At 34.4% G+C, this 26,102-nt stretch overlaps 4 protein-coding genes across 6 annotated transcripts; 1 reads left to right on the forward strand and 3 right to left on the reverse strand.

The window, feature by feature from the left end:
* Window positions 1-333: 333 nt before the first annotated feature.
* LOC116016970 (NAD-dependent malic enzyme 59 kDa isoform, mitochondrial) lies at window positions 334-6,477 on the reverse strand. The gene is made up of 19 exons (XM_031257458.1): window positions 6,088-6,477; window positions 5,276-5,372; window positions 4,707-4,825; window positions 4,452-4,619; window positions 4,015-4,143; window positions 3,550-3,610; window positions 3,344-3,447; window positions 3,189-3,272; window positions 2,958-3,064; window positions 2,758-2,851; window positions 2,386-2,499; window positions 2,100-2,165; window positions 1,917-1,989; window positions 1,738-1,824; window positions 1,555-1,609; window positions 1,393-1,464; window positions 1,246-1,308; window positions 940-1,054; window positions 334-849 (listed from the first exon to the last, which is right to left on the reverse strand). The coding sequence occupies exons 1-19, from the start codon at window positions 6,223-6,225 to the stop codon at window positions 778-780; spliced, it is 1,818 nt and encodes a 605-aa protein (XP_031113318.1). The 5' UTR covers window positions 6,226-6,477; the 3' UTR covers window positions 334-777.
* A 1,926-nt stretch (window positions 6,478-8,403) lies between these two features.
* LOC116015332 (methionine adenosyltransferase 2 subunit beta) lies at window positions 8,404-11,677 on the reverse strand. The gene is made up of 6 exons (XM_031255369.1): window positions 11,305-11,677; window positions 10,811-10,970; window positions 10,101-10,288; window positions 9,627-9,750; window positions 8,972-9,099; window positions 8,404-8,853 (listed from the first exon to the last, which is right to left on the reverse strand). Exons 1-6 carry the CDS (start codon window positions 11,536-11,538, stop codon window positions 8,713-8,715), a joined length of 975 nt encoding a protein of 324 aa, XP_031111229.1. The 5' UTR covers window positions 11,539-11,677; the 3' UTR covers window positions 8,404-8,712.
* Window positions 11,678-16,244: 4,567 nt separating this feature from the next.
* Window positions 16,245-19,014, reverse strand: LOC116017087. 2 transcript variants are annotated; one of them, XM_031257612.1, is made up of 7 exons: window positions 18,930-19,014; window positions 18,361-18,699; window positions 18,152-18,245; window positions 17,531-17,652; window positions 17,239-17,352; window positions 16,887-16,985; window positions 16,245-16,591 (listed from the first exon to the last, which is right to left on the reverse strand). In XM_031257612.1, exons 2-7 carry the CDS (start codon window positions 18,673-18,675, stop codon window positions 16,541-16,543), a joined length of 795 nt encoding a protein of 264 aa, XP_031113472.1. In that variant the 5' UTR covers window positions 18,676-18,699; window positions 18,930-19,014; the 3' UTR covers window positions 16,245-16,540. The 2 variants fall into 2 exon arrangements, with proteins under 2 accessions (XP_031113472.1, XP_031113471.1); XM_031257611.1 differs by having other exon boundaries at window positions 17,239-17,355.
* Window positions 19,015-20,270: 1,256 nt separating this feature from the next.
* Window positions 20,271-24,448, forward strand: LOC116017136 (digalactosyldiacylglycerol synthase 2, chloroplastic). 2 transcript variants are annotated; one of them, XM_031257664.1, is made up of 6 exons: window positions 20,271-20,422; window positions 20,525-20,582; window positions 21,668-22,043; window positions 22,198-22,461; window positions 22,857-23,206; window positions 23,653-24,448. In XM_031257664.1, the coding sequence occupies exons 3-6, from the start codon at window positions 21,762-21,764 to the stop codon at window positions 24,140-24,142; spliced, it is 1,386 nt and encodes a 461-aa protein (XP_031113524.1). In that variant the 5' UTR covers window positions 20,271-20,422; window positions 20,525-20,582; window positions 21,668-21,761; the 3' UTR covers window positions 24,143-24,448. The 2 variants fall into 2 exon arrangements, with proteins under 2 accessions (XP_031113524.1, XP_031113525.1); XM_031257665.1 differs by having other exon boundaries at window positions 20,301-20,582.
* The last annotated feature ends 1,654 nt before the right edge of the window (window positions 24,449-26,102 follow it).

The raw sequence follows: 26,102 nt of genomic DNA on the forward strand, positions 1-26,102 counted from the left end.
AAAACTCGTGTAAGAATAGAAAAACTAATATTAAAATTGCAATTTTTTCATTATGAAGAACATCAAATAGGATTTTGAATTATTCCAAAAAATAATAATTTAATATCACCTCCAAATTAGAAAATGTTTTATATAAATATTTTTAAAAAAAGTTTAATTGAAATTTTTAACCCAAGGATGCAAATGAGCCGAGCATAGCCGAAGCTGAGCTGAGTTCTAACTTGAGTTGGTTCGAACTTGAACTCGATAAGAATGGTTATGTTTGAGCTCGAAAAATGATGCTCGAGCTCAGTTCAACAATTTTTTACAATAATATCTTATAGTAACAAGTAATTTATCAGTAAAGAAAAGTTAAATATAACCATTTATTAGATGGACCGAGTTTGAGTGTTTAATTGAAACTTTTAGAACTAGTACAATTCAACTCTTCCAAATAGTTCTATATTGGCTTAGGAATTGCCATAAACTCAGCTAACACTCATAAGTGAACTACATAACAGTTTATGACACTCAAAATGGCTGCTTGGTACAAGACATCTGAGGTCTTACGTTCAAGAATGAGTATACAATCAAATATAGACCAAGAAATGGCTTTAAAAGAGGCCATATCAGAATCCGGGATAAGCTCGTATGTTCGTTCTAGTTGCATAATTTCATCCATTAAACCTTCCGCTAACAATTACATAGTGCACGAAGATAAACTTCAACATTATAGCAGCCCGAAGGCTAACCAGATATCCTGGTCAGCATAAGTTTAGCCAAGAACGGCTTTGTGCTTCAGGTCTCGTGAACAAGAGGACTGTAAATAGGGTCCCACATATTGCTTCGGATATATTCAACACTCTCCTCCTGCATTCACAATGTTATGTAAATGAAACACTGTCTTAGGTTCCATCAGAAAGACAAGAAGCGCGAGTTTTCTGGGATCTGTTACTATACCTTTGACATATGTTGTAGATCTTTGGGTCCCACTTCGCCATGTCCTTCCGCCAGTTCTTCAGCAACAGCTGCTCGAAGAACAGCAGCGCCAACCTCTGCTGTAATATCCCGGATGCTACAGGATTATATACAAGAAACATAGGTCAGTTTCGGCCTACATAGACAACATAGGTGTAAAATAAAGTTGTCCCAAAAAATTTTAGGCAAAAAAGTAGCATTTGAATCAGTTTGCAGTGATGAATGTAATGTAAATGCATTTCCATTGCAGAATTGAGACAGAAGGCTTCGGGAAGCTGAGAGAATTACTTATCGATGGATGGATATAAGAGTCCCTTTTGGACTTCTTCGTCTGACATATAAGAAGCAAGGCTGCACATTCGAGTAAATAGTAATGAGTATCTGTAAAGGATTATGCCTCGAGGGACAACTAACAAACATAAGTCAATCCCATACCGCTCTGCAGCAGCTTCCAACATTGTGTCAGAAATTATTCGAGCACCAGAAAGAAGAGCTCCCAAACCAATCCTGAAAACCACGAGATTGATTTTAGATTCCCATAAATTGTTTGGCACGGAAAGAAATAGTTTGGTGTAATAGACATTAAAATCAGCACACCCTGGGAAGAGGTACATATTGTTTGCTTGATTTACATATCCTATTTTTCCATTCCCTGAACACAAAAAATATATAATTGCTAAGGTCAGAAAACCGACAAGCCCAAAGGAGGGATGAATGAATAAAAGAAAACTCGAGAGTCAAGATATCAAAAGATCTCCCACCGAAGCCACAAGAACCTACCAAGGTCAACATTGGCAAAGGGGCTCCCGCTACCAAAGACAATATTTGGACCAGCGTGCTTAAAAGCATCAGCAGCAGTGCATTCAGCTGTTTCGGGCCACAGAAATGTAAAATGCAAACGTTAAGTATGGCAACAGTGAACAGATGAGGATGAAAGACTTTAAGGCCAAGTGAACAACCATTGTTTGTGGGGTTTGACATTGCAAATATAGCAGGTTTAGAGGAATCTGAATCCCGCATGGCCTTAAGCACCTGATTTGTATGCCAACAAATAATGAGAATTTGATTAAGGGCGGAGCAGTTGATTTCAATGGAACTCTTTTGGAATGAAAAATGCACAGATCCAAAAAACGGAGACATACCTCTTCATTGAAGAGACCACCGACTGCAGACAAACCAAGAAGCACATGAGGCTTGACCTTTTTAACCTGAACAGCATTTACATTCCGCATTAGAGTTTTTCCAAAGCATAAATAGTACTGAAAATTATAAGGATAGAAATTGGTTTCCTAGGTTTACATTCTTCGACCATATTCATCCACAACACATGACTAGAAAATAAAAGAAAACAAAAATTTCCATTTCTAAAATAGCACCCTAGTTTAGTCCTGACAAGTACATGCAACGCAAATATTCCACTATAGTTACCACTTCAAGGAGCCCTTCACCCTCACGAAGTCCTAGTCCCTCAATCTCATGTTGGTCTTTGGCAAAAGGCAAGGCAACTGGATCAATATTCTTCCTATCTTTTGTGATGAGACCCTGCATCAACACCAACAATGCCTCAAACAATCAGGAAACAAATATCAACTGAAAAATGAATGAGCACAATAAAAGTACTTTGCAGACTGGTTTACTTATTTAGTTTTGTTTCTTTTGCCTTTTAATAATCTCCCATTACTTATTCTGCTTAGGTAGAGTAACATTAAAACAAAATATACGAGAGAGTATATTTACACTCTTTTAGGCTGATAACACACTGGAAAACAAAGAAAATATATAGGTAACACTTGTGCTCACATTTTTATCCAGAAGGAAAAATTGAGGATGTGCAGATGGTCCAGACATTCTCGAAACAGCCTGCATTGCCATGTTAAGAACACCAAGCCCTGCACTGAAAAATAACAAAGAGGGATAGCAATTGAGGCTTTCATCACCAAATTGATTAAACTAGAACACGAAAATGGAAACATGTTCTATTAGTTGTATTTTCCAATTACCTTCCTGCTCCTACCACGACTATCTTTTGGTTGGCAAAATCAGTCAATGGCCGCCCCTGTGCTCTGACAGTTCCTAATAGACCTGCTAGAGCAACGCCAGCAGTTCCCTGCAAAAGAGAATGTCAAAATAAATATTACCAAGGGAGATGCTTCAAAGAGGCCAACGAACTATATATATATACGGAGTATATGCTTATCCAAAAGCAAAAATTCCAGAATCAAGAAAACTACCTGTATGTCATCATTGAACATGCAAAACCTTTTTCGATAGCGATGTAGAGTCTCAAACGCCCACTTTGCTTGAAAATCCTCAAACTACAGACATTTTTAAAACAATTAGCATAACAAATGAGCATAATAATTCTTACTTCAAAAAGAAAGTAAACCTGCACAACAGCCTTCGGCCAACGAGCATGAACAGCTTCCATAAATTCATCAACTATTGACAAATATTCTTCTCCTTCTAACCTAGGTTGTCGCAATCCCAGATCTGTAAGGATAAAACATAAAATAAAAAAAAATCAGTACTTAGTATCCGTGCCTTATGAAAGCTTTCATTCTTTTTGCAATTAATTAGCATGGTTTGACTCACAAAGACGGTCTTCAAGAAGCCTCTGATTGTTTGTTCCAACATCAAGCATAACAGGAAGAACCTGCCAAACATATACAGAAGTAAACTTAATCAAGCAGATATTCTTTGACTTGTTAACGGAAAATCAAATAATTACAAAGTTCAGATCGTTTCTAGCAAGAATATCTTGATATTCGTATGTAATTCAATGTTTTTTACTCATTCATGCTAGATCCATGATCGTAATATGACCAAAATGGCAGTTAGAATAAAATAAGCAACAAATGTTATTTGCTTGAGCACACAACAATGTGTCATTTTCTAGTGTGGTTGATATCATCCGCATAATTACTGTGTCCATGTAGGCTGTAACATGCATCTTATATGTATACAGCTGGAAATCAAATTAGATGCATTTATCACATCAAACCCCATATGAAAAATAAGCAGATGGCTTCTAAAATCATACACATGGAGAGCACATACTCTTTGTGGATTGATACCAGCTGCCGCAACATACATGTCAAGTTTGCCAATCGGTATGCCGATTCCCTGAACTCCAAGATCACCTAGACCAAGAATTCTACTTCCATCTGTAATGACAATCATGTCTACCTGCAAGGGAAAAAAAAATGAAATGGGTTTTACTGCTGAAAGTCTGAAACAAATGATTACATTAAATGCCCTTGGTTTAAAATATGAAACCCCAGAAACTTTAAGCATGCAGTAACCAAAAGTTACATCTTATTGGCAAATGAAATTTAGAATTCGTTTCAGCATATATAATTGAAAATAGACCTTTCTTTGGCAAACTAAATTTATATACAATAATGATTTTCATAAACAATGGTACATATGGTCAAGTTTAAGGGAATGCAAATAGTAAATGTTAAATAGGCAATAAAGCAGGGTTCACTTAATACCTGTTGAGAAGGCCAGTTATAGATCATTGACATCATCTCTCCCTTATCTTTGGCGCTAAAATACATCCCACGTGGGCGCCTGAACAACCCTGAGTAGTTTTGGCATACCAATCCCACCGTTGGAGTGTATACTATAGGAGCAAAATCTTTAATGTTATCAATAAGAACCTGAAAAGAAGTCAACAAAGTCATCCTAAGGCAATATCAATTCAAAAGCTACTTAATATCATAAAACCTATATATCAGTAGACTTACTCGGTAGTACAATGTCTCATTCCTGTCATGTAATCTATTCAAGATCCTCCATTTTGCTAATGATACACTACTCTCTGGTTGTCCTTGAGTATTCTTTTCAAGAGATCGAAATGACTCCACTAGTAATGCAAAGAATATAATCAGAATGATAGACATTTGATCTATTGTCATTTCCTATTGAGCAAAATTAATCAACAGGTAGTACAAAAAGGTGGATGGAAACAGAAATTACATCTCAGCTGATACAATAGAATATATATATATATTGTGCATGGAAAGAAAATGGAAAAAGGAAGAAAGTAGAAAAATAATAAGAAAGATGCTCAAGTCACTTTCCACCGCCTAAATTGACCATTAACGACTATTCTATAGCTAATAGCTCTGCGCACTCAATTTTCAAGCATTTCTTTCTCAATCAGAAAATGAAAAACAAAGACATTAATTGTTGAACAGAGGTCTCAACATTTACTGGGTTATGTCCAATAGCATGATCAAAGAATCAAGGAAAAATCCTATTGAGCTTTTGATGAACAGAACTTTAAAGAGACCACAGAAGATATTTAACTTACTGAAACGAGAATATTGCTGTTGAAAAGATATGACACGTGGTGGAAGTAGACCACGAAGTCCTAGTCGATCTCTTTCAGTCAAAGGGAAGCCTGTATCCTGGTTTTTTAGGGAAGCACATTAGGACAGGCTCAAATTTGCAGACAAACATTATATTTCATTGTTGGGTTGAGAAACAACTACTTCGAAAGTAACTTAGAGATGGCCTCCAAGTTCAAAAATCAATTCTTGAACTCTACCATGCCTAGTCAATTAACAACTCGAGCATTCCTTATAAGTCACTTAGTTATAAGCACCACCACACAACACTAGCAAACTGTCACTGTCTCACTGAACCCCAAGCATGAAGACCAATGGCATTGATCTTAACTAAACATTTTATATGCATTCATATCTTATAGCCAGCAAATTGCAATCCTTTCTTTAAGCACATGTAGTTTATGCCAGCAATTATGGTCAAGTATATTGATCTTTCATCCTAATATCCCCCCCCCCAACACACACACACACACCCCCCAAACAAAGAGGTTAAAATAGATATACAGACTCTAACCAATTATAGAAAAAACAGGAACTTTGACAAGAACGTTGACTCCACTAATAGACTTGGAAGAGTAAAACTCGTAACAAATAAACAACCTAACCGACAGGAATTCCCAATGAAATCAAGATTCAGAAAAGATGTAGACAATCCAAAAGCTATAATGAATTACAAAGACATAAAAGAAATCCACACAAAAAGGAGTAAATTTATTTTCAAAAAATTAAAACTTTTAAATCACTGCAAAGCTGAAATGATAGCAAAAGGCCAGACCTTATTGAACCACGGATCATGGAGAATATCAGCACCGCGCTTGTGGACAATACACGGTCCCGGAATCGCCGTCGAGTACCACCGCGAGCAGCGGCGGCGGCGGAGACTTGACACCGCAGATCGAGCCGCTCTCCACATTGTTTGTATAAATTGTGATCCAAACACTCTCTCGCTCACCTCTGCTCTTATGGTGGTTTCAGAGTCCCTCTCAGCACCCTCGCCTCATTTTTATACTCCTGTAGCCAGTAGGTATAAATTCTCCCTAGTAATGATTTTTGACTTTTTTCAGCTTACTATTATTACTGCGTGTATCTCTGGCTGTTGCAGACTTGCCGGGTTGCTGCAGTTGAGACCACGACGACGACTTGCGGGCAAGAGAGAGAGAATTTCGGGCAAGATGAGCATTGACAGATTGACAGAGCTATATATGGTGAAAAGGTGATGAAAATTTTACTTGAGAATTTGTAGATTTCTTAAAGTCATACTTTTCTTGGAAAAGTATTAATTGTTTTAGTTCTTATCACATGTTTATATTCATTTCGGACAAAACCTCAAGAATGAATTATTGAATTTTTTTTTAGCCCAATTAGGGAGCAAAGTGCTGACCAGGAGGCATTTTAAGTCAATGTTGGTCAGACTATTTTTTTTAAAAAACCCTTGACTACCCTTAAAATATAAGAATACACAATCATTCACACCAATCAAACTGATTGATAATTTGATTTTTAACATGTTTTGTGACCTTAATCAACAAATAATCACCAGAAATAAACTAATTTACCACTCAAAACTCTCATAACTAATAAGGTCATTATATTGAATGCTCGATCAATTTGCTAGATGATTAAAAAGTAAGGAAAAAGAGTCTTTTATTCAAATAGTTTAGTATCACTTTAGGTGAAAATTATTGTCGCCTAAAAAGTTACCTAAAATCAATTTTCCACACATTTTTATTGAAAAAAATAGTCCTTGCTTTCAAAAAAAAATAGTCCTTTTATAGGTAAGTTACAGTTAAGCCATTATACTAGTAAATTATAGCATAATGTAAATGGTAGGTGGGGTCCGGGTTAAGAGAGATTAGTTAAAGTTTCTTCTGCCATTAACTAGGGGAGTTCACAACTGTCAACTCCATTGGTATTGGAATGTGTTTGGTTGGAGACTTTTTCATTCTACTGTAAATTTATTTGTATGTATCTGTAATCTGTATTATATATTTTTATATAATATGTGAAAGTTTTTCATATCACTAGAGCACAAAGCTATTGGCTATTTCAATTTTTATTTATTACCAATAATTATCTTTCAGATTTTAATGTTTGAACCAAATGCATTTTAATTATCATTTAAATTTCAATGTTTGAACCAAAAGTAGGTTGAGTCAGTGGTTAAAGCATTCAACATTTTCTATTCATCTTTTAATAAAGTAATATAATCAAGTTTTAGTTGGACTCACCTCATGTTCAACAATATTTAAAGTTAAATTAACAGAATTTAATTATTTAAAAAAACGAGAGCATTTTATCAAAGAAAAATTATCATTAAATAAAAACAATATCATCCCAAATCTATGAAGTACCAGATTCGAATTGCCAGTTGATTTATAAGAGGTTAGTTATTGACTACCAAGAATTATTCTCATCTTCATCAGAGATTTCATACCACCTCATATGCCATACTTAAAAGGATCAATTCATAACTGAACTAGATAATGCCTCCCCCTACCCCTTTATATGCTTTATAACATGATGATATATTGCACAAAACATAAATAAGCAAAATGAGTAAAAAATGGGTGTAATGATTCCTTGTCCAAACTAAACTTGACAAAGTATTGTATAACATATGATGCGATAAAAGCTTGTGTGTCAAGATAAAGAGTTATGAGCCAGTTTTTCTCCTGAATAGGAGTGAAACTCTGCGAATACAACTCAGACTGAATCTGAATTAGTTTATAGTGGTGGAGATATCGAATATTGTACGTAGAAAAACTAATTTTTTTTGTCATGAAGAGAATACATGACAAATAGTAATGAGCAAAAGATGAACCATCCATTTATAGCATTTAACTTTTTTGTTGTCATGGGAGAAGAAGATTCAGAGCATAGATGCAATCAATTCATTGCATTAAACTTGATAGTCCATCAATCATTTTACCTCTTTTTTCATGGGAGAAGATTTAGAGCATAGATGCAACATTATTTCTGGGAATTATTCTATTCCAGACTACTACAAGTATTACCAGCTGAATACAAGGATGATAAGACCATTTTTTGGAAATGAATGGTGCAGATGCAAATGCTATGAATCACCAATCAGTAAAAATAAACAATGGAATCAACTAGTTCTTCGCGTACTAGCCGTGTGGCTAACAAGTTCCCGGTATCTCCAATTTTTTTTTTTGACGGGTATTATTCCGTTTTCTAGCAGATATAAATAATGCGACACTGTGCTCTGATTCATGGTTTGTGAAAGTGCTCCGTAGTCATTTACAACAATCGTAAGCAGTATGCAAGCAGTGACAACTTGAAATTATTCACATCAAAGAGTTACGAGATTGCATAAACTTTGCGGGAATATTATGCCCCCAAGGGGAAGCATTGATTAAAGAAAGAATGGAAGAATGATTTACTGGCGTTTGGAAGCATCTTCAGCTTCTAGCGTCAACTTGACACCTTCTTTGAATCCCGTTGGTGAAACACCGAGGGTCTGAATTAGCTTAGTGATATCCATGGATATGTCTGCAGGGGACTTCACACCACGGTCGACCTGCACAAATCACGGTTAGAAAATATTACAAGGAAAAACTGAAAGACGAAACTAGAGGAGAAACGGGAAAAAAGACGCTATAAATTACTCTTCGTAAACAAATTAGTGAATTACTGACCGATGATGAAGAAACTGGGTTGATCGATGCATTATAGCCTCTAATTTCTGCAACAGCTTCGGCCATCTGAACCCTGGAAACCCTATCTGGTCCACCAACATTTACAAGCAATTGCATTGGCTTGCTCTCTGGGAACAGCCATGACCTCAAACAGTGTTACTACACGAGAAAGCCGTTAAGTAAAGCAGTGATGCACAATTTTCATTTTAATAGCTTTAACACCCTGTTGTCTCGTTTTCAAGCTTGACCTTACAATTCTCCATCAATTATCTAAACCACTGTCCTAGCCACGAAAAATTCAACAAGAATTTCAAAGGTTCAATGTCAAATTCTCAAATATATCTCCATTAAAATTCGATCACTTTGAAAACAAGTTTCAGTGTTTCCTGCTTTACTTTAATTTCTTGAATTGCAGAGGTATTTACTGAATTTCTTTAGGCTATGGGGAACAACTGAAAAAAGAAAATTTATTTCAATAACACAATTCAAAATATACGAACCTCTAGCGTTGCAAAGAAGTCATGTGGTGAAGTTAAGAAGGAGCAATAAAGATTATAGGATATAAAATGAAGCATAAGAGAGAATATGAAAGCCATTCAGAAAAACAAGCTTAGATAAAGCGGAATGGTTTATGATGTGCAAGAGTATATCAAACCTGAGATCCATCCGTTAGTCAACGTCTGTATGATGGTTACTAGATCCCTGACATACACAGGGCAACGAAACTCATCATGAAAAAAATCCATCTTTTCCCCCTTGGCAAGGACACTATCGATCCACTGCATCATTTTATGGAGTATACGTTCATCAGCTAAAAAGCACAATGCTCGAGCAATTTGATCGACAATATAGGAGATTAACATTTCAATGGACAAAGTAGCCAAATGGAAACAAGAAGATAGTGAAATGAAACAAAAGAGTTTTACTACATGGACTCCCAAATCTTACTCCCTAAATTTTACTCCCTGATGTGGTGAATCCTGATAAGCTACTTTTTTTCATGTGGGTCCCAATACAAGTGTCTACATCAAGATTTTGTGTGTGGGACAGTGGGAGTAGAAAATGGGAGTAGGCATAGTATTTTCCAAAACAAAATAAAGGTGCAAATGGCAAAGCAAAGTTACTACACCTGAATTGGCAGTGACTTTGGAACGGGGGATATGGTCTGAGGCCCAAAAATGATACTGCTTCTTAGAATTGCAAAGTTTGGGCAATTTGTCAATATAAGCTGCTCTGCCACCACCTTCGATTTCCCATAAGCATTCACAGGAATTGTCTCATCCTCTTCCTTGTAAAAGGATTTTGTCCCTTCATAAACTGAAAGTAATCTTAAATTAGTTTCGTTCCTTCCATATAGATAAAAGGTTTAGAGACACAAAACTAGTACTACCTAGAATAATCAAAAGTAGGCTACTTTCATTGCATAATGAAAAGTTGATCCTCGATAACCAACAAAGGAGTAAGAGCCTTATGCAACCACAAAAATTCAAGACACAAGTGTGATATTCTAAAAAGAGTTAATAACTCGAGGCCTTTCAGTTCTAGAGACATTCCTTTAATAGAATACAGATGAATAATCTGTCGGTCTGATCCACTTTTAGCTGAAAGTTATTTGTATGGGAAGATTCATAAGTTGATGAAGTATCTCTTAGAACAATACTGGAAAAATCAAGTTGATTGGCTCCAAGGACTGAAACACGTAACTTATCAGTAATTCCAAATAGAAGGCAAGCACCTTTCGGGATGCAAAAAAGCCATAAATTTGTTTGGACCAACATGGAAGGGATGCAAAACTTGAGAGTTGATGACTGTCATTATAGTGCTTGCAGTATGCCTTACCCTGATCAGTAGATAAATGGATCAGAAAAGTCTTGTTCTCGTCAAAACTTGACAACCATCGAACAAGAGCATAGGGCACATTGATAGCCAGGGCAGCCTCAGGATCAGCTTCACAGGCGCGTGGAATGGAAAGCGCAGCACAATTAATCACAACATCAGGCTGTCACTTCAAATTAGCTTTGTTATCAAAAATTAGCAAAACTTCAAGACCCAATTTTTATAGATCAGACATGACGACTCCATACAAAAATCAACTCAACTGGTTCTCTCTACATAACACTCACTCTGCACAATGCAAAAAAGTAAAGTACTGCTATCATCAAGAGAATAAAACATAATGCATCCATGAAGTACACATCTTTGAATGCCAAAACAAAAATAGGAAAATGCCCACAAACAAGGATGACTTAAAGATTACTGTACTACAAGATAAAAGGTTGAATTAGGGGGAAAATCAAATCTTTAGGTCTAAACAAGTGAGGAAAGAGTTGAACCTGCCCTAAGTTCTTTGAGATGGCATCAAAGCCATGTCCAGTGCGCAAATCCACATGAAAAGGGAGAGCCTGGGGAATGCCATCCAGCAATGGCTTAGAAGGAGGATTGGTGTGGTAGGTGAATGCTAGCGAGAGAGAATATGGAAGAGAGTGCAGGACCTCAGTGAATCCTTGTAGCAAGTGCTGCCCCAAATAGCCTGTGCCTCCTACAATCAACACCTTCTTCTCACTCATCTCTCTCTCTCTCTCTCTCTCTCTCTCTCTCTCTCTCTCTCTCTCTCTCTCTCAGTTTCTTTCAATGTCTTTCAGAGACCCTTTGTGGCAGATTTTTGGTATTGTACATTGCCAATTTCTGATTTCTGAAGCTTCTCAGTGCTTCACCGATGTTGTTGCCTTGTTCCGGTAAATTTATTTAATGAAAATTGTATTTATACAACTAGTATTTTTGCCCGTGCGTTGCACGGAATGAATTCGTTATAATAATTTAAGAATATTTGTATCGATATACAATTATATAAATTATAACATCGAATATTATATAGCGCAATTGATGAAATTGGTTGGATCGATTATGTTTTATGATGTTTTCCTTGCTTGAATTAGAACAAATAATTGTCCAATTACCCGTACTATGCACGGATACATTTTATTTTATTATATATTGAGATAATAAAAATAAATACAAAATTATAAAAAATTCTAATATTGAACGTGTACATTTATTTGATTATAAGATTAGTGAAAAAGTATTACTCAATTAATTAATTGAATAATATATGACTTGTTTATCTACAATTATCTTAAAAAGATCTATAAGTAATATGACTTATGTAATTATATTATTACTAAAATAAATATGAGAAAAATGAGAAATAATTTAATTATAATTATTATAAAAATAAATTCAACAACCAATGTTTAGCTTAATTACCATAATAATTATTAGACAATTATTATTAGTCAATTACACTAATATATGTGCAATTATACTTTTATACGTTAAGATATTCATTTTCACCATATTACATTTACTTTTATCGTCCTCATTCAAATCCATATTTGAATGAATTAATTTTGATTATTATAAAAATCTAAAAACCCATGTTTAATTAATTTTTTTAAGTTTAAATAACTTAAAGTTTTCAAAATGAAAGTATAATTATTTTTTATAAAAGTTTTAAAATAATTTTCGGTCCATTAGTAATCATTTTCCTTTTTCGATAAATGATTTTACTTTAATTAATAGTGTTGATACATGAATATAGCAACGATATTACCAATTAATAGATATTAGTTAATTTCTATTTTACATTTTCTTAACAAATAAGCTTTATTAATTATTTGATCAATAAAATATTTAATTAATTGACTACAAAAGTTTGGGCGGGAAAATAAAATATGAGGATTATATTTTTCTTTTATATATAGTATAGAAGTATAGATTATGATCTTTTATATTTTAAATCAATTAGTAATATCACTTTTTCTTTTCTATTTTATCTTTTCTATTGTTTTTGCGGAAATTTCACAAATAATGATTTTATATTTATATTTTTATTTTTATTAATAGTAGTCTAGATATAGAAATATAGATAAGTATTCGAATTATTTTTATTAATATTGGTGTAATTAATAATTATAATTAATAAATTATTTTTTCTTATAAAATTACGCAGAATTTGTTTCAATTATTTCCACAATTATAATCGTTTAATTATTCACAGAATTTGGTAAATAAAATTTTTGTTACCAATTAAATTTTATTAATTTTTTTTTGCCAATTAATTAATAATATTATCTTGTGCCGAAAATATGAAGGGGATAATTTTACTTTTATTAATAGTGTTGATACGTGAATATAAAAACGATATTACCAATTAATAGATATTAGTTAATTTGCATTTTACATTTTCTTACCAAATAAACTTTATTAATTATTTGACCAATAAAATATTTAATTAATTGACTACAAAAGTTTGGGTGCGAAAAATGAAATAGGAGGATTTTACTTTTATATATAGTATAGATAATACATGTAAGTTTAATTTTGTTTAATTATTAATGTAATATGTGTACCTTTAATCTCGTTTAATTATGTCGTAATATGTGTACCACTTATTTCCTTAATTGATTTCTGTAGTATGGCAAGTATAAAAAAAACAATTTAATAAAAGTATAATGTGTGAATTAATTTCTTAATTACTGTAATTAAAGATTTTATTCAAAAGTAACTATTAGCATAATTTTATGTGTAATAATCTGTGAATTTGAATAATTTGCATAATTGTATGGACGTAATAATTTGTAGACTAGCGTAATAATCTGTGAATTGGAACAACTATCATAATTTTTTAAATATACTTTAATATGATTGACTTAATAGGTGTATTATCAATTTCCTTAATTGATTATATAAAAATATAAAATTTAAATAACGGAAAGTATTAATTCATTTATTTCTATAATTTTTAAGATTTTATATTATTCAAAAGTGATCAAAGGAAATGCACAGGTAATTGATATTATTTGCAGTAAAACAAAATATAATTGTCATAAGAAGGAATTCTCAATGTTTAATTACCATAATAAATGTCATAAGAAGGAATTCTCAATGTTTAATTACCATAATAAATTTAGATGTTAAAAATTCTCAATGTTTAATTACCATAATAAATTTAGATGTTAAATACACTCAATGTTTAATTACCATAATAAATTTAGATGTTAAATACAGTTGGTAATTAATTACCATAATAAATTTAGATGTTAAATACAGTTGGTAATTACCACGAGGTTATTTAGATGGTATGGTTATTACCTATATATATTACCAAAATAAATAGATGAACATATGGATCAGTATTATAAAAAAAAATGATGAAACTTTTAGGTTAGATATATTAGGAAAAGTATCAATTAATAAAAATATGATAGGTAGTACTAAAAAAAAAACAAATTGGGGGAAGCCTTTTAGGTAAGATAAAAAATTATATTAGGAAATCGATTATCAATCCTACTAATTTTTCTTAATACTATATTTGTAATTACCGTTATAAACAGATTTAATAGAAAAAATTAATTAGGAACTTATATTAAGCATTTTGAATTATTAATATTAATATTAGGAAATTATATTAAGAATTCTGAATTATTATTATTATTATTATTATTATTATTTTAACACAGGATTATATCAATGTATAAAATTTATATTATTATTATTATTCATGCAATAGATCTACTTCTTCATCTCTGATTATACCATGCCAGGAGGGTTACTATTTTTATCCTATCACAAAATCATAATAATATGCAAGAGTATAAGATAAACTTTTCAAAAGAAACACAACTCAAGGATATGAATATCAAATAATTTTACTACAAACATATTTATAACAACAACCAAACCAAATTAAAAAAGAAATACGCAGAAACTTCTCCAAAAAATTAACTTTTAGAAATAGAAAAATATGTAATTTTACCACACTACATAATTGTAACAACAACTGAATTAAACCCTTGCACGCCATTTGCTCCTCATCTATTGCCCTTTCTGACCCAATTGTGCGCTGATACTGGTAAAAACACTCAACAATCTTCATCAGTTCTTCCGCGTCGAAAACCCCAATATGTAATTCACGACCTTGAACCACGTTTACCTTTTTCCCATCCACTCACTTGTAGTCAACAAAATCTTTCTTCTGATTCACTTGTGGGGGAGAATATGGTATGCTCTTTCTCCTCTTCCTCCGCTAACCCCTATCGTTTACCCTAGATGACGCCGATGAATGTTTGCGATTTACCGGTGCCGGCGACGACACATTGGAAACCATCTTTTTAAACCGATTCAAGTAGGTCGGTGCAATTCTTGGTGCATGCACCACCGTAGCTTTCTCAGAGTAGTTAGATGGGTCTTCGTTATCACTAGGAAATGATATATCACCGAATTGAATTACAAAAAATTTCAAAATAAATTGTTAACACGAAATCAGAAACTAAATGATGAAATAAAGGAAGAACAACAAAGCATAACCATGAAAATAAAGAAAGAAATCAAAGGATTTTCACTTACTCTTGAGTCTTGAGCTTGTCCATCGGAGTTGTGATCGGAAACGTATGAAACGAATGCCGACTTTGCCGAGTTCAGAAGTTGTGAGGGAACAATCTCTCATGCTCGGAACTTATATGAGAGAAATTGACGTTAACTTAAATCTGTTGGAATAAAATTAGGAAGAATGATACAGGTTTTAATTTTTTTGGGTAATTGGCAATAAATTTTATGGAAATATATAAATGGTTAATTAATAAAATAACCATATATATATATATGGAATAAAATTAGGAAGAATGCTACTGGAGTAGATGTTTTAATTTTCTTGGGATTACCGGATTATGGAAATAAATTTTATGGAAATATATATAGTTAATTAATAAAATAACCATAAAATAATTCTTAATTTCATTTTACTAAAATGCCACTGAGTTTGGGCGGGAAAACTTGGGAGGAGGATATTATTTTTATATATAGTATAGATTTAATTCTCCCATTTTCCCCAAAAAATTTACTTATTATAATTTTTTGTCAGGCCATAAAGTATCCTGAACAGACCCTAATTGTAAGAGTATATTTAAACTCGTATTATACCCAAACTAATATCCATACTTATTATACTTTGATTTGAAAAAATAAAGAATTACTATAAATTATATTTAATTTGAATCTTATTGTTATCATTTTTATCTCATTGCTCAGCAGGATAGGAAACTAAATTTAGAAAAATGTTGAATTACTTTTTTTTTGGATGGTGAGAAAACCGCAATTACAACACTAAGAAAATGTGAGCGAGATGAATCTTGTTTTTATGTGATAGCCAATAACCTATTCAAACTATACAAAAGATAAATTGCACTAAAAAGAATTTGGGCGACGAGTTCGACCGAGAGAGTAATGGGAAAGAAATGAATTACTTTTACATCCCTTTCAGATGTACAGATTATGAGGATGACAATCTAACATATGCTGGCAATCACTAACATTAGAGAAACAAATAACCGGCAAAATTTATTTACAAAAAATGATCTAGGGAAAACAATGCTTTTGGGGGCACTCCATTAGGCTAAACACTACAGCACCAAAACTATTGCAGAGAATCCAAGCAAAGTTGTTGTGACTTGTGAACTCCCCATTCCTTGACACCACAGAAATCTTAGCATCAGAATTGTTGTGAACTTCCCATTAGCTGTTTCCCGGAGAGGCATGCGGCTTCTCTAAGAGAAACTCGAGTTTCTGGCCATGCAAGCGAGAAATGAGATGGGATGAAGTTGTAAAATATGGAACCAGTTATTTCAAGAAGAGTAGCTATGTTAAGTATATTGCACGGGAAACTAATGGCACGTTTGGTTCACAGAATAGGCCTGGAATGAAATAGCATTCCCAGTAATAGGCCTATTCCTTTGTTTGGTAAAAACTTCTAATCCCAGAAACAATGTTCCTGGGAATGAGAAGGGGAATAGAGACTCCTTGCCCCCCCATCAACCTCACACATTGAAGATAAGAACCGTGCTGAAGAGAAGGGGATTACCTTTACTGATTCACTAACTTCATCGAGCTTATGAAGCAGCAACTCAGACGGAGCAACACCTCTATGCTCAGCTGTTATACGGCATGGTGAACCCATCATCTGCATTGTCAATTTTACCCAATTACGAAACATTAAGGCACATGCTCCTATTGATGCAATGCTCAATTATATAAAAAAGAACTTAAACTACGAGATTCATTTTCCCCGATCTTAGCAGCAATGACAAGCCAGAAAATTACCCAACATGGAGAATTTCACATATCTTGACTACTATCACGAGCCTAAAACGACTTGAAACTCCATTTGCGTGAAAGAATATTCCATGTTACAGAGTAGACATATTTCTATTTACCTTCCGTGCTTTAGATGGCGATGCCACCATATTTTCAACCTCAGTGCCTTCACTTGCCGGTTTCCAACTCCCTCCAACTTCTTGCCTGCCCTTGGAAGCCTCAGTGATAATTACCTGCTATTTTGAGTTTTGAAATAGTTACTACAATTTCGTAGACCAAGCAATTAGATGAATCAAGAGAAATGTGCAACTTCATGAGAAACTAATTTATTACTCTAAAACCAAACCCATACCCCCTTGGCACCTCGGTGGCCTAGCCAAAGAGGATAAAAAATACACAGTTCAGATTTACCTTCCTCAAAAGTCTCGGCTTGTATAAACCTTGCACCAGTAGTTCATCAACTGGTGCATGTTTGCCACGTACTACGCTTTCAATCCTAAAGGTATGTAGTCCAAACATTGACTGCAAGCAACCTACCCTAAAAAAATTGTTATTAATAGCAGACAAAAGTATAAGGAATACACAAAAAGATCATGCGTTTGCAATTATTTTATAAGCGTGAATGTGTGCATGAAACCCAAAATTATCATAGTAGCTAGTGAATATAAACCGTGAGAACTTTTTTTCTTTCTTGCAGCAAAGTTCGAGCAGTAAAATTGCAAATTTGAAGTTCTTTCATGAGATTGAGGTTGATTTTTCTAATATGCAGTTGCACTTCATCACAACAAAAAAGAACCATTAACAAGAGGGCCTTGACTTAGTCCCAACCCCCCTCCCCCCCTCCCTCTATCCCTCCTCAACGTCCTTTTTTATTCTGGTAAACAAAATTTGAGACACAAAAATAACAAGGAGAATACTAAAAATGAGACACAGAGAGCCAGAAATTATGCTGCCTATCACACCACAGAAAAGAAAATGCATACACAATATAAGTTGCACAGACCCTATCGCCCTAATTAGTTTACTTGATACCTTGTTCAATAATAATATCGATCACCCTTGAAAGCGGCACCTGCCTTTCAAATTTCACTCCACCGCAGCACGGGATGAACGAAGGTCTCGACACCTAGAACCCGTGAAACACAAACAGTTCACAGTCAGCTCGCTTTTGCTATATCTTGTTCATCACCGCATTATAGAGAAGCCAAAAACATCTCAATTCATTCAAGCTATACACGCACCTTATACACTATCTTATCCGGAGTAACAAACAGCTTGCGCGAAGAAATTTCCCTCTGAAGAACATATCTCCTGATGGGCAGATAGAGTAACATGAAGATTCCAATACCCCAAGCTAAGACCAACATGAGGGATATAAAAACCCACATTATGGTGTCATACATAACATTCTTTGAAGCAAGTTCCTCAAAGGAAGCCATGTATAGTATCTCAGTAGGAGTATCAGCTTCCTCATCCTTCTCTGAAACAGGATCAGAAAGCAGAAACTCCGGGGATGATCCCAGCCTTGGCAGCCCTTCAGCATGACCCATCAACATATTTGGGATATTTCAAGCTCCAAACTGAAGTTCCCGGCAAACAAAACCACATTAACACATCGATTCAACAATAAAAATGCGATCTTTTCGCTCTGGGCTTGAAGATTTGTTCAAGACCTTTGCAAATAGCCATTACCCATACAATAAATCCGAAAGAAAAGAGATCCTAAACTGCTAAATGCATCAAATATACCGGAGTTTCATATTAGCATCAACAAAAATGCAGGAAGAAGAACAGCAGAGAGAAAATAAACCTGGAAAAGTTTTGCTCTTCGACTGGGTGCGACGAAGCAACCGATTCTAACGATCTGCAACGATCACTGCAAAGTTTCTTGGTTTGTTGGATTGTTGCCTTGTCAGAAATGATAAAGCGCCCAAATGTTGCACCGCCCTTATTCGGGCCAACCCGCAATGATTGGAAAAAAATGTAATCGGGCCACATTGGTCGACCCAAAGTCGGTATTCATGCGATCTGGATTTTACATTTTACTACCTTAAACGGGCTGGTCTTTGTAGAAAAGTGGGCTAAAAATCATGTAGCCCAATTTTATTGGAGGAACCGTCAATTATGTCAAAATAAACAATTGTTATACTATGGAGGGGTCATATTTCATTGTGATTCCTGATACAAAAATTATATACATTCAATTAACAAATACTACATGTAACAGAATCAATAGTTGTTCAAAAAAAAAACACAAACATTTAGTATGTAAATTGTAAATATTCAATATGTAAATCGCATATTTTGAACTCGGTTCTACAAAATAATTTGCCATCAAACCATAATAGCAAATTAATAGAAATAAATTAACAAAAATTAATAATATTCAATCCAGAGTCACATGTTGCCATCTTGGCAGCTCATCATTGGTATGATTATACACCTTGTTAAATTAATGGAGCACTATTTTAGTATTGGCCAGACATTTGGAGTGGCTCCACCATACATGGCCACCATGATATGCTAGAGCATACCTGAAAGTCGATCATTTTTACTGCGGACAATGTTCTACATAATTAATCTACAAATTTATTTTTAATATGATATGACAATTTATCTTAAACTTGACAAAGCACGGAGATGATAATAAATTTTATAGCTCTATCATGGTATATATATTGCACTGCAATGCAACATAAACCAACTATAGCTTACCAAATTTGACTAATACTATGAGGAGTTGTATGTCTTATACAAAAATTGATTATCACTACTCAAAAGTATACACTATAACACTAGGTAAATATCATTTATGCGTAATAATTTATAAATCATACAATACCACACTAGAAAGGCTTTGTAATGTATGACTACCTTAACCAAAAGGATGTTGACAATAATTGAATTTGTAATATTCAAGTACAAGAGTCATGCTTTATTCACTCGACCATACCGTTTGAAGCATCTATTGGTTTGAACTATACGACGATGTAAAACGAACTTATAAAACTCAAGCTCACCCTGAGCAGGGCGGAATGGATTAAACTCGTTTTGACAGCTCTAAGTCGACGTGGTATTGCGTCGCGTTCATTATTTTTGGAATACTATACGACGCCGTATTTCTAATTCTACCCGCCAATAGACTTCCCGAGTTCCCGGTCTTCTGTCTTCCTGTTAGTTACAAACGAACTCATACGCGCTCAGCGCGTGGCTTCTTTCCTGTACGATACCGCAGACAGATTGCAAATTCCATTTTCCAGATTCGCATATTTGCCTCTCCGACACCCTCGTTTCTCGCGCTCGGTTGGATTCTTAATATATTCTTGGGTTTAATATGTAGTATTATGGTATTACCTGTTAATTATTGTTAGCTTACATAATTTTGCCTGGATTTCTTCCTTCCAGAAACTCCCCGCCTGAAAAAGTTTCGACCAGTCTTCGTTTGTTTGCCCACAATATTCATGTAAGTTTCAGCGCTACGAGAAAAATTGTGGGAACTGTTCGATGTTTTCCATGTCTTTTCCTTGTTATCTTGCCTAATCATTTATGATGTAGTGTGATCTCTGTAATTTTTTTCCATTTTCCTTTTAAATCCATTCGCACTGCCTGTAGAGTTTATAAACTACTGTTGGGGTTGGAAAAAAAATGTGGTTTTTATGATGGTTATGTGTTGAATTTGTTCAGAGTTTAATTTGTTTGGTTTGTGTTTGTGATGTTGCTACTAGCTGTTGTTTTGAATTCTTCTTGTTTTCCTGGTAATATTAAGGGGGTGTTAGCTAAATAGCTATTAGCTGATTGAGTTAGTGAGTTTGATTAGTTGATAGCATTAGCTGATTGTAGAAAGATACGGAGTATTTGGTAAATTAGTTGTTAGCGTATAGCTGATTACATGCAAAATGGTTTTCCCTGCTTTGAATTTTAGCATTTTGGATCAATAAGCTGTTACAAAAAAACTAATAAATCAAACACTTATATTGAATGTTTAACCAAATCAAACAATCAATAGTGGTCAAATAAGCTAAAATTGACTGATAACTAACTATATCACCAAACAGGGCCTAAGTTTTTTTGCTTAAAATATATGAAAGGATTAAATTTAGCGAACAACATTTAACTTGCTGGATGGTTTTGTTTTGATGGAATGGATTTATGTGGGTTATGATGTCTGTTTTATGCATTGAAAAACAATAGAGGGATGCATGAATGTAAAGAGTAAAGTAGGCTTAGTTTCTGCGTAAAGATGGAGAAATAGTAATCTGAAACAATTTGGAGTAAGGAGAATTGGTTAATCACCTACACCTGATTGTTTTATTGCTAGTCTTTGAGTTCTTTGAAAAATTGACAGTAGCCTTGGCTCTATGTGTGTGTTTTTACTTTGTAGAGCATGCTGAAGATGACTGTTTAGGAGTATTTCTCGTTTTCTCTGCCTGTGCTTAGTTATCAAATTCGCGGTATTGTTTGAAATGCTTCAGAGAACCCTTACTACAAACAATCTCTTAGTTTTGATAATTGTAAACCATGTTGAATATATGGTATTTACAATTGCAGGCAATAGCTTTGGATTTTGCGGGTGCAGGAAGTGTGTTTTTTTCCGATCTGAGTGGCAGGGTAGAAAGCGCGTACCTATTTGGTTTGATGGTAAATGGAAAAGAAACAACATATTGCAATATTTACTACTGCTAGCATTCCGTGGTTGACTGGAACTGCTGTCAACCCTCTGTTTCGCGCTGTCTATCTTGCCAAAGATGGGACGAGGAAGGTCACTTTGGTGGTCCCTTGGCTGTCTTTGAACGATCAAGAACACTTGTTCCCCAACAATATCACGTTTAATACACCTTCTGAGCAAGAACAATATGTCCTTCGATGGGTTGAAGAGAGGACTGGGTTCACATCAAATTTTAGCGTGCATTTTTATCCAGGAAAGGTAAATCAAGATTTACTGATAGAACTTTTATATATAGGAGTCACTTAGTGCAACAAGATCTTTCATTATTGTTGATAATTTGTATTCAATGTCTTTTAGCATATATATACGTTCACTGTTTGATGTTTAACTGGAATTTTTACCGTCTTTGCAGTTCTCTCTAGAGAAAAGGAGCATTCTTGGTTCGGGGGACATTACAATTGCAATTCCAGACGAAGAGGCAGATATTGCTGTCCTTGAGGAGCCCGAGCATCTTACATGGTATCACCATGGAAAGAGATGGAAAACAAAATTTCGCCTGGTAGTAGGAATTGTTCACACCAATTACCCAGAATATGTTAAGAGAGAGCGGAATGGATTGGAAGCTTTGCTCCTGAAATACGTAAATACTTGGGTTGTCAACATATATTGCCACAGGGTATGTTTTATGATTACTTATTTTCCCAAATAATGAGCCCCATTCTGTCTTTAGAAGGCTTTAGCGGTCGTAAAAGTTAATATCTTGAATTGAACATCAACTATCATGCTTTAGTTATGATGCTGTTGTAGCATTCATCTTTCCTTGAGTAATACCTGGTTCATGGAATAGGTCGGGAATGGAATACCATTCCCGGGAATAGACCTATTCCATTCCCGGGAACCAAACATGCTGAAAGTGTTTTTTCTGTTACAATGGCCTTACTGCTCTATCTCACTGAAGTTATTTGGAAGTATATATATTACTATTTCGGAAAAGAACAAAAAGAGGAAATGGAAATGCTTCACAAAGACTAAGCGCAATTCTAAATTAAGCTATTACTTTGCGGGTGGCAGGTTATCAGGTTGTCTGCTGCTACACAGGAGCTTCCGAGATCAGTTATCTGCAATGTCCATGGAGTGAACCCGAGGTTTCTTGACATTGGCGTGAAAAAGAAGGAGGAGCAGCAGAATGGTAATCAAGCCTTCACCAAAGGCGCCTACTACATTGGAAAGATGTTGTGGAGCAAAGGCTACAAGGAACTACTAAAACTTCTACGCAACCATCAAAAGGAACTCGCGGGACTTGAAATCGATTTATATGGCAGCGGTGAGGATTCTGCTCAAATTCAGGAAGCTGCCAAGAAGTTGGAATTAACAATTAAGGTTCATCCTGGACGGGATCATGCTGATCCTATTTTCCACGAGTAAGTAATTTATATCTCACCTTGGAAAATCCTTCATTTTATGTTAAATTATTTCTCCCTTTCATGTAGTCAACTTCATTTAAGCCACACATAGTTTTAGTCTCTCTATACAGTCACTTAATACTCCCTTGCCAAATCGTCTTAACTTCTTTCTTCTGTTAATTCACATCCGACTTAGCAAACCTCATTGGTGAGAGTACTACTGACTCTGTTACAATGCAGTAACTTACTGAAGTATAAAGAGTCAATATTGCATCCACTGAGACTCGAACCCACAACCTTCCATATGGGAGTGCAACTTGGTGCCATTAGATTACAAGATCTTGGCAATCGAGAACTTATAATTGAGCAAATTAAATTTAGTTTACTACTATGTTGCTTGTGGATTTTGATGCTTCTACACTCATTTCCATGACTGCTTTCTTTCTCTCTTCTGCTTGTTTTAGCTATAAAGTGCTCCTAAATCCAAGCACAACAGACGTCGTATGTACAACCACAGCAGAAGCCTTAGCGATGGGCAAAATCGTGGTATGTGCCAATCATCCCTCGAACGAATTCTTTATGCAGTTCCCAAACTGCCGCACATACGATGATGGCAACGGTTTTGTTAAAGCTACTCGGGAGGCATTGTCCGAGCAACCTGCTCCCCTGAGCGACGAGCAAGGGCACGAGCTTTCGTGGGAGGCAGCAACCGAGAGGTTTCTGAAAGCAGCCGAGCTGGAGAACATTCCAAAGCGGAAACTGTCAAAGAAGAGCTCAAAGCCTACTCTCTCCACATCCATGAGCCTAAAAGACAATCTTGAAGATGCATCCGCATTCATACACAATGTGGGAACAGGGTTTCTGAATTCGCCACCAAACGAAGAGCAATGTAAAGAGCTCGGCCTCGCTTTACCTTCCAAGAAAAAGGGACCTTTTTCTAGTAAACGGATATGAAGAATCGTGGTCAAGTCACACTAACACAATCTTCAAACGAATTGGACCTAACCTCAAGGCGGGGGGGCATCAAGTGTTAATGTTTATTGCCATCTTTTCATTTCTATGGTAGATGATAACCAAGGATTACTTTTGTTGTTCATCTCATGAATAAATCTCAAATAGGGGGGACCAGGCAAGAATGGTGAAGTGTTAATGTTGTGCAGTCAATGTTACATACTTACGTGTATTGTATATTATGCCGTGTGTATACAGTATATATATACACTATTAAAACTACTTTTCTATGTGTGTTTAGAAAAAAAATGGTTTGGTATGCAACTGAGGACCAAAATTTACAATGAAACAAAGATCGCCCATAAGGCCATAACTAATCAGTTCAAATAACAAAAATTAATCCGTAATAATTTGTTCTCACTAGAAGGTGAATCTGTAACCTTGTAATTATCAAAATAACAGTTTAATTAGTTGATGTCGTCCTCCAAAATAAAAGTCTAACTAGTTGAGGTCATCCTTTTAAATATGTTACTTTTTGGCTTTGAAAATGTGACTGAGTAGGTAAAGTATGATTATTGTGATCAAACTCATCGTATAGTGGCTACAATTTACATTTTGACTTCGAAAATGTGAGTAAGTAGATAGAGTATGTTTTTATGGTCAAATTTGTTGTATGGTGACTAATTTTCTCTCATTGTTGTTATTTTTCTAATTTGATTTTATCTCGGACACGAACGACTTTTTTTTTTGTGAGAGGGCACAAACGAGTTTAAATATAGAGTTCTATTACATGTATTCTCAAATTATACTTTATCACTTTTACTGCTTGATATGACAAATAATGATAGGTTATTATTATCGTGTGGCTATCAAAAAAAATATCTATATCTATATCTATATATATATAATAATAGAAGTGCCTAGCCAAGTTTCCCCCCCAAAACTTAGGGCTATTTTTGTAATATTAACCGTTGGACAAAAATGTCATTTTACAAGTATTTGCACCTATAAATACATCTATCTAACTATGTTTAGGATCTTAATTCCTCATTTCTAATTTCTCATGAGTCACCTCCTAAGCAATATTTTTCTTCTCCAGATCAATCTTCATCTTCTCTATTTGCAGATGGCCTTGAACTTCTAAACAATCTTCATCTTTTCAACACTGATCGCACAAATCCCTCTAAGAGTATTCATCTTCTTCCGTGCAATCTTCATCTTCTCCATTTGTAGATGGCATTGAACTTCAAAGCAATCTTTATCCCGTGCAATCTTCATCTTCTCCATTTGTAGATGACATTGAACTTCAAAGCAATCTTCATTATCTCAGCACTGATTGCACAAATCATTCCAAGTAATATTCATCTTTTCCAATAGAATCTTCATCATTTACATTTGCAAATGGCTTTAAACTTCAAAGCAATCTTCATCATCTCAGCACTGATCGCACAAATCATAGCCAAGTAATATTCATCTTTTCCAATGCAATCTTCATCTTTTACATTTGCAAATGGCTTTAAACTTCAAAGTAATCTTCATCTTCTCAACACGTACTGATCGCACAAATCCATAACTATTCTTCAACAGCACGAAAAACAACACAATATTGTTATTGAAAACAAAACTATTTCAGCGGTTTTGATGAATCACAACATAATTGTCAGACTTAAGATTACTACACTAACAATTATATTTATTAGAACATATTACTATACCTATATTACTATTTTCCTAATTTAACGAATTAATTGAATAGATTTAAATATAATTAAGAAATGATTATTTTGCTTATTAAAGAATTAATTGAATATATTTTAAAATGATTGAATCTTGGCAAATAAATTTAAAAAAAAATCATACAATTAATAAATTAATTGTAATTAACTGTAATTATAATAATGATTATTATTCTAAATAAGTTAATAGTTATACATATTACTATACATATATTACTATATACATA

This window comes from Ipomoea triloba, chromosome 4 (genome assembly GCF_003576645.1).
Source record: "Ipomoea triloba cultivar NCNSP0323 chromosome 4, ASM357664v1".
Classification (NCBI taxonomy): domain Eukaryota; kingdom Viridiplantae; phylum Streptophyta; class Magnoliopsida; order Solanales; family Convolvulaceae; genus Ipomoea; species Ipomoea triloba.

Excerpts from the sequence above, each read along its gene's own strand:
- LOC116016970 (XM_031257458.1), bottom strand. The coding sequence starts at position 6,225 with ATGTGGAGAGCGGCTCGATCTGCGGTGTCAAGTCTCCGCCGCCGCCGC. Across the intron at positions 3,273-3,343 it reads GGCCGAAGGCTGTTGTGCAG|TTTGAGGATTTTCAAGCAAA; the intron begins GTTTACTTTCTT and ends AAATGTCTGTAG. Across the intron at positions 1,610-1,737 it reads CTTTGCCAATGTTGACCTTG|GGAATGGAAAAATAGGATAT; the intron begins GTAGGTTCTTGT and ends TTTTGTGTTCAG.
- LOC116015332 (XM_031255369.1), bottom strand. The coding sequence starts at position 11,538 with ATGAGTGAGAAGAAGGTGTTGATTGTAGGAGGCACAGGCTATTTGGGG. Across the intron at positions 10,289-10,810 it reads CCATTTATCTACTGATCAGG|TTTATGAAGGGACAAAATCC; the intron begins GTAAGGCATACT and ends GATTACTTTCAG. Across the intron at positions 9,100-9,626 it reads GACTAACGGATGGATCTCAG|AGAGCAAGCCAATGCAATTG; the intron begins GTTTGATATACT and ends GGCTGTTCCCAG.
- LOC116017087 (XM_031257611.1), bottom strand. The coding sequence starts at position 18,675 with ATGTTGATGGGTCATGCTGAAGGGCTGCCAAGGCTGGGATCATCCCCG. Across the intron at positions 18,246-18,360 it reads CGGATAAGATAGTGTATAAG|GTGTCGAGACCTTCGTTCAT; the intron begins GTGCGTGTATAG and ends CACGGGTTCTAG. Across the intron at positions 16,592-16,886 it reads AAGTTAGTGAATCAGTAAAG|AAACTCGAGTTTCTCTTAGA; the intron begins GTAATCCCCTTC and ends TTGCATGGCCAG.
- LOC116017136 (XM_031257664.1), top strand. The coding sequence starts at position 21,762 with ATGGAAAAGAAACAACATATTGCAATATTTACTACTGCTAGCATTCCG. Across the intron at positions 22,462-22,856 it reads TCAACATATATTGCCACAGG|GTTATCAGGTTGTCTGCTGC; the intron begins GTATGTTTTATG and ends TGCGGGTGGCAG. Across the intron at positions 23,207-23,652 it reads GCTGATCCTATTTTCCACGA|CTATAAAGTGCTCCTAAATC; the intron begins GTAAGTAATTTA and ends TGCTTGTTTTAG.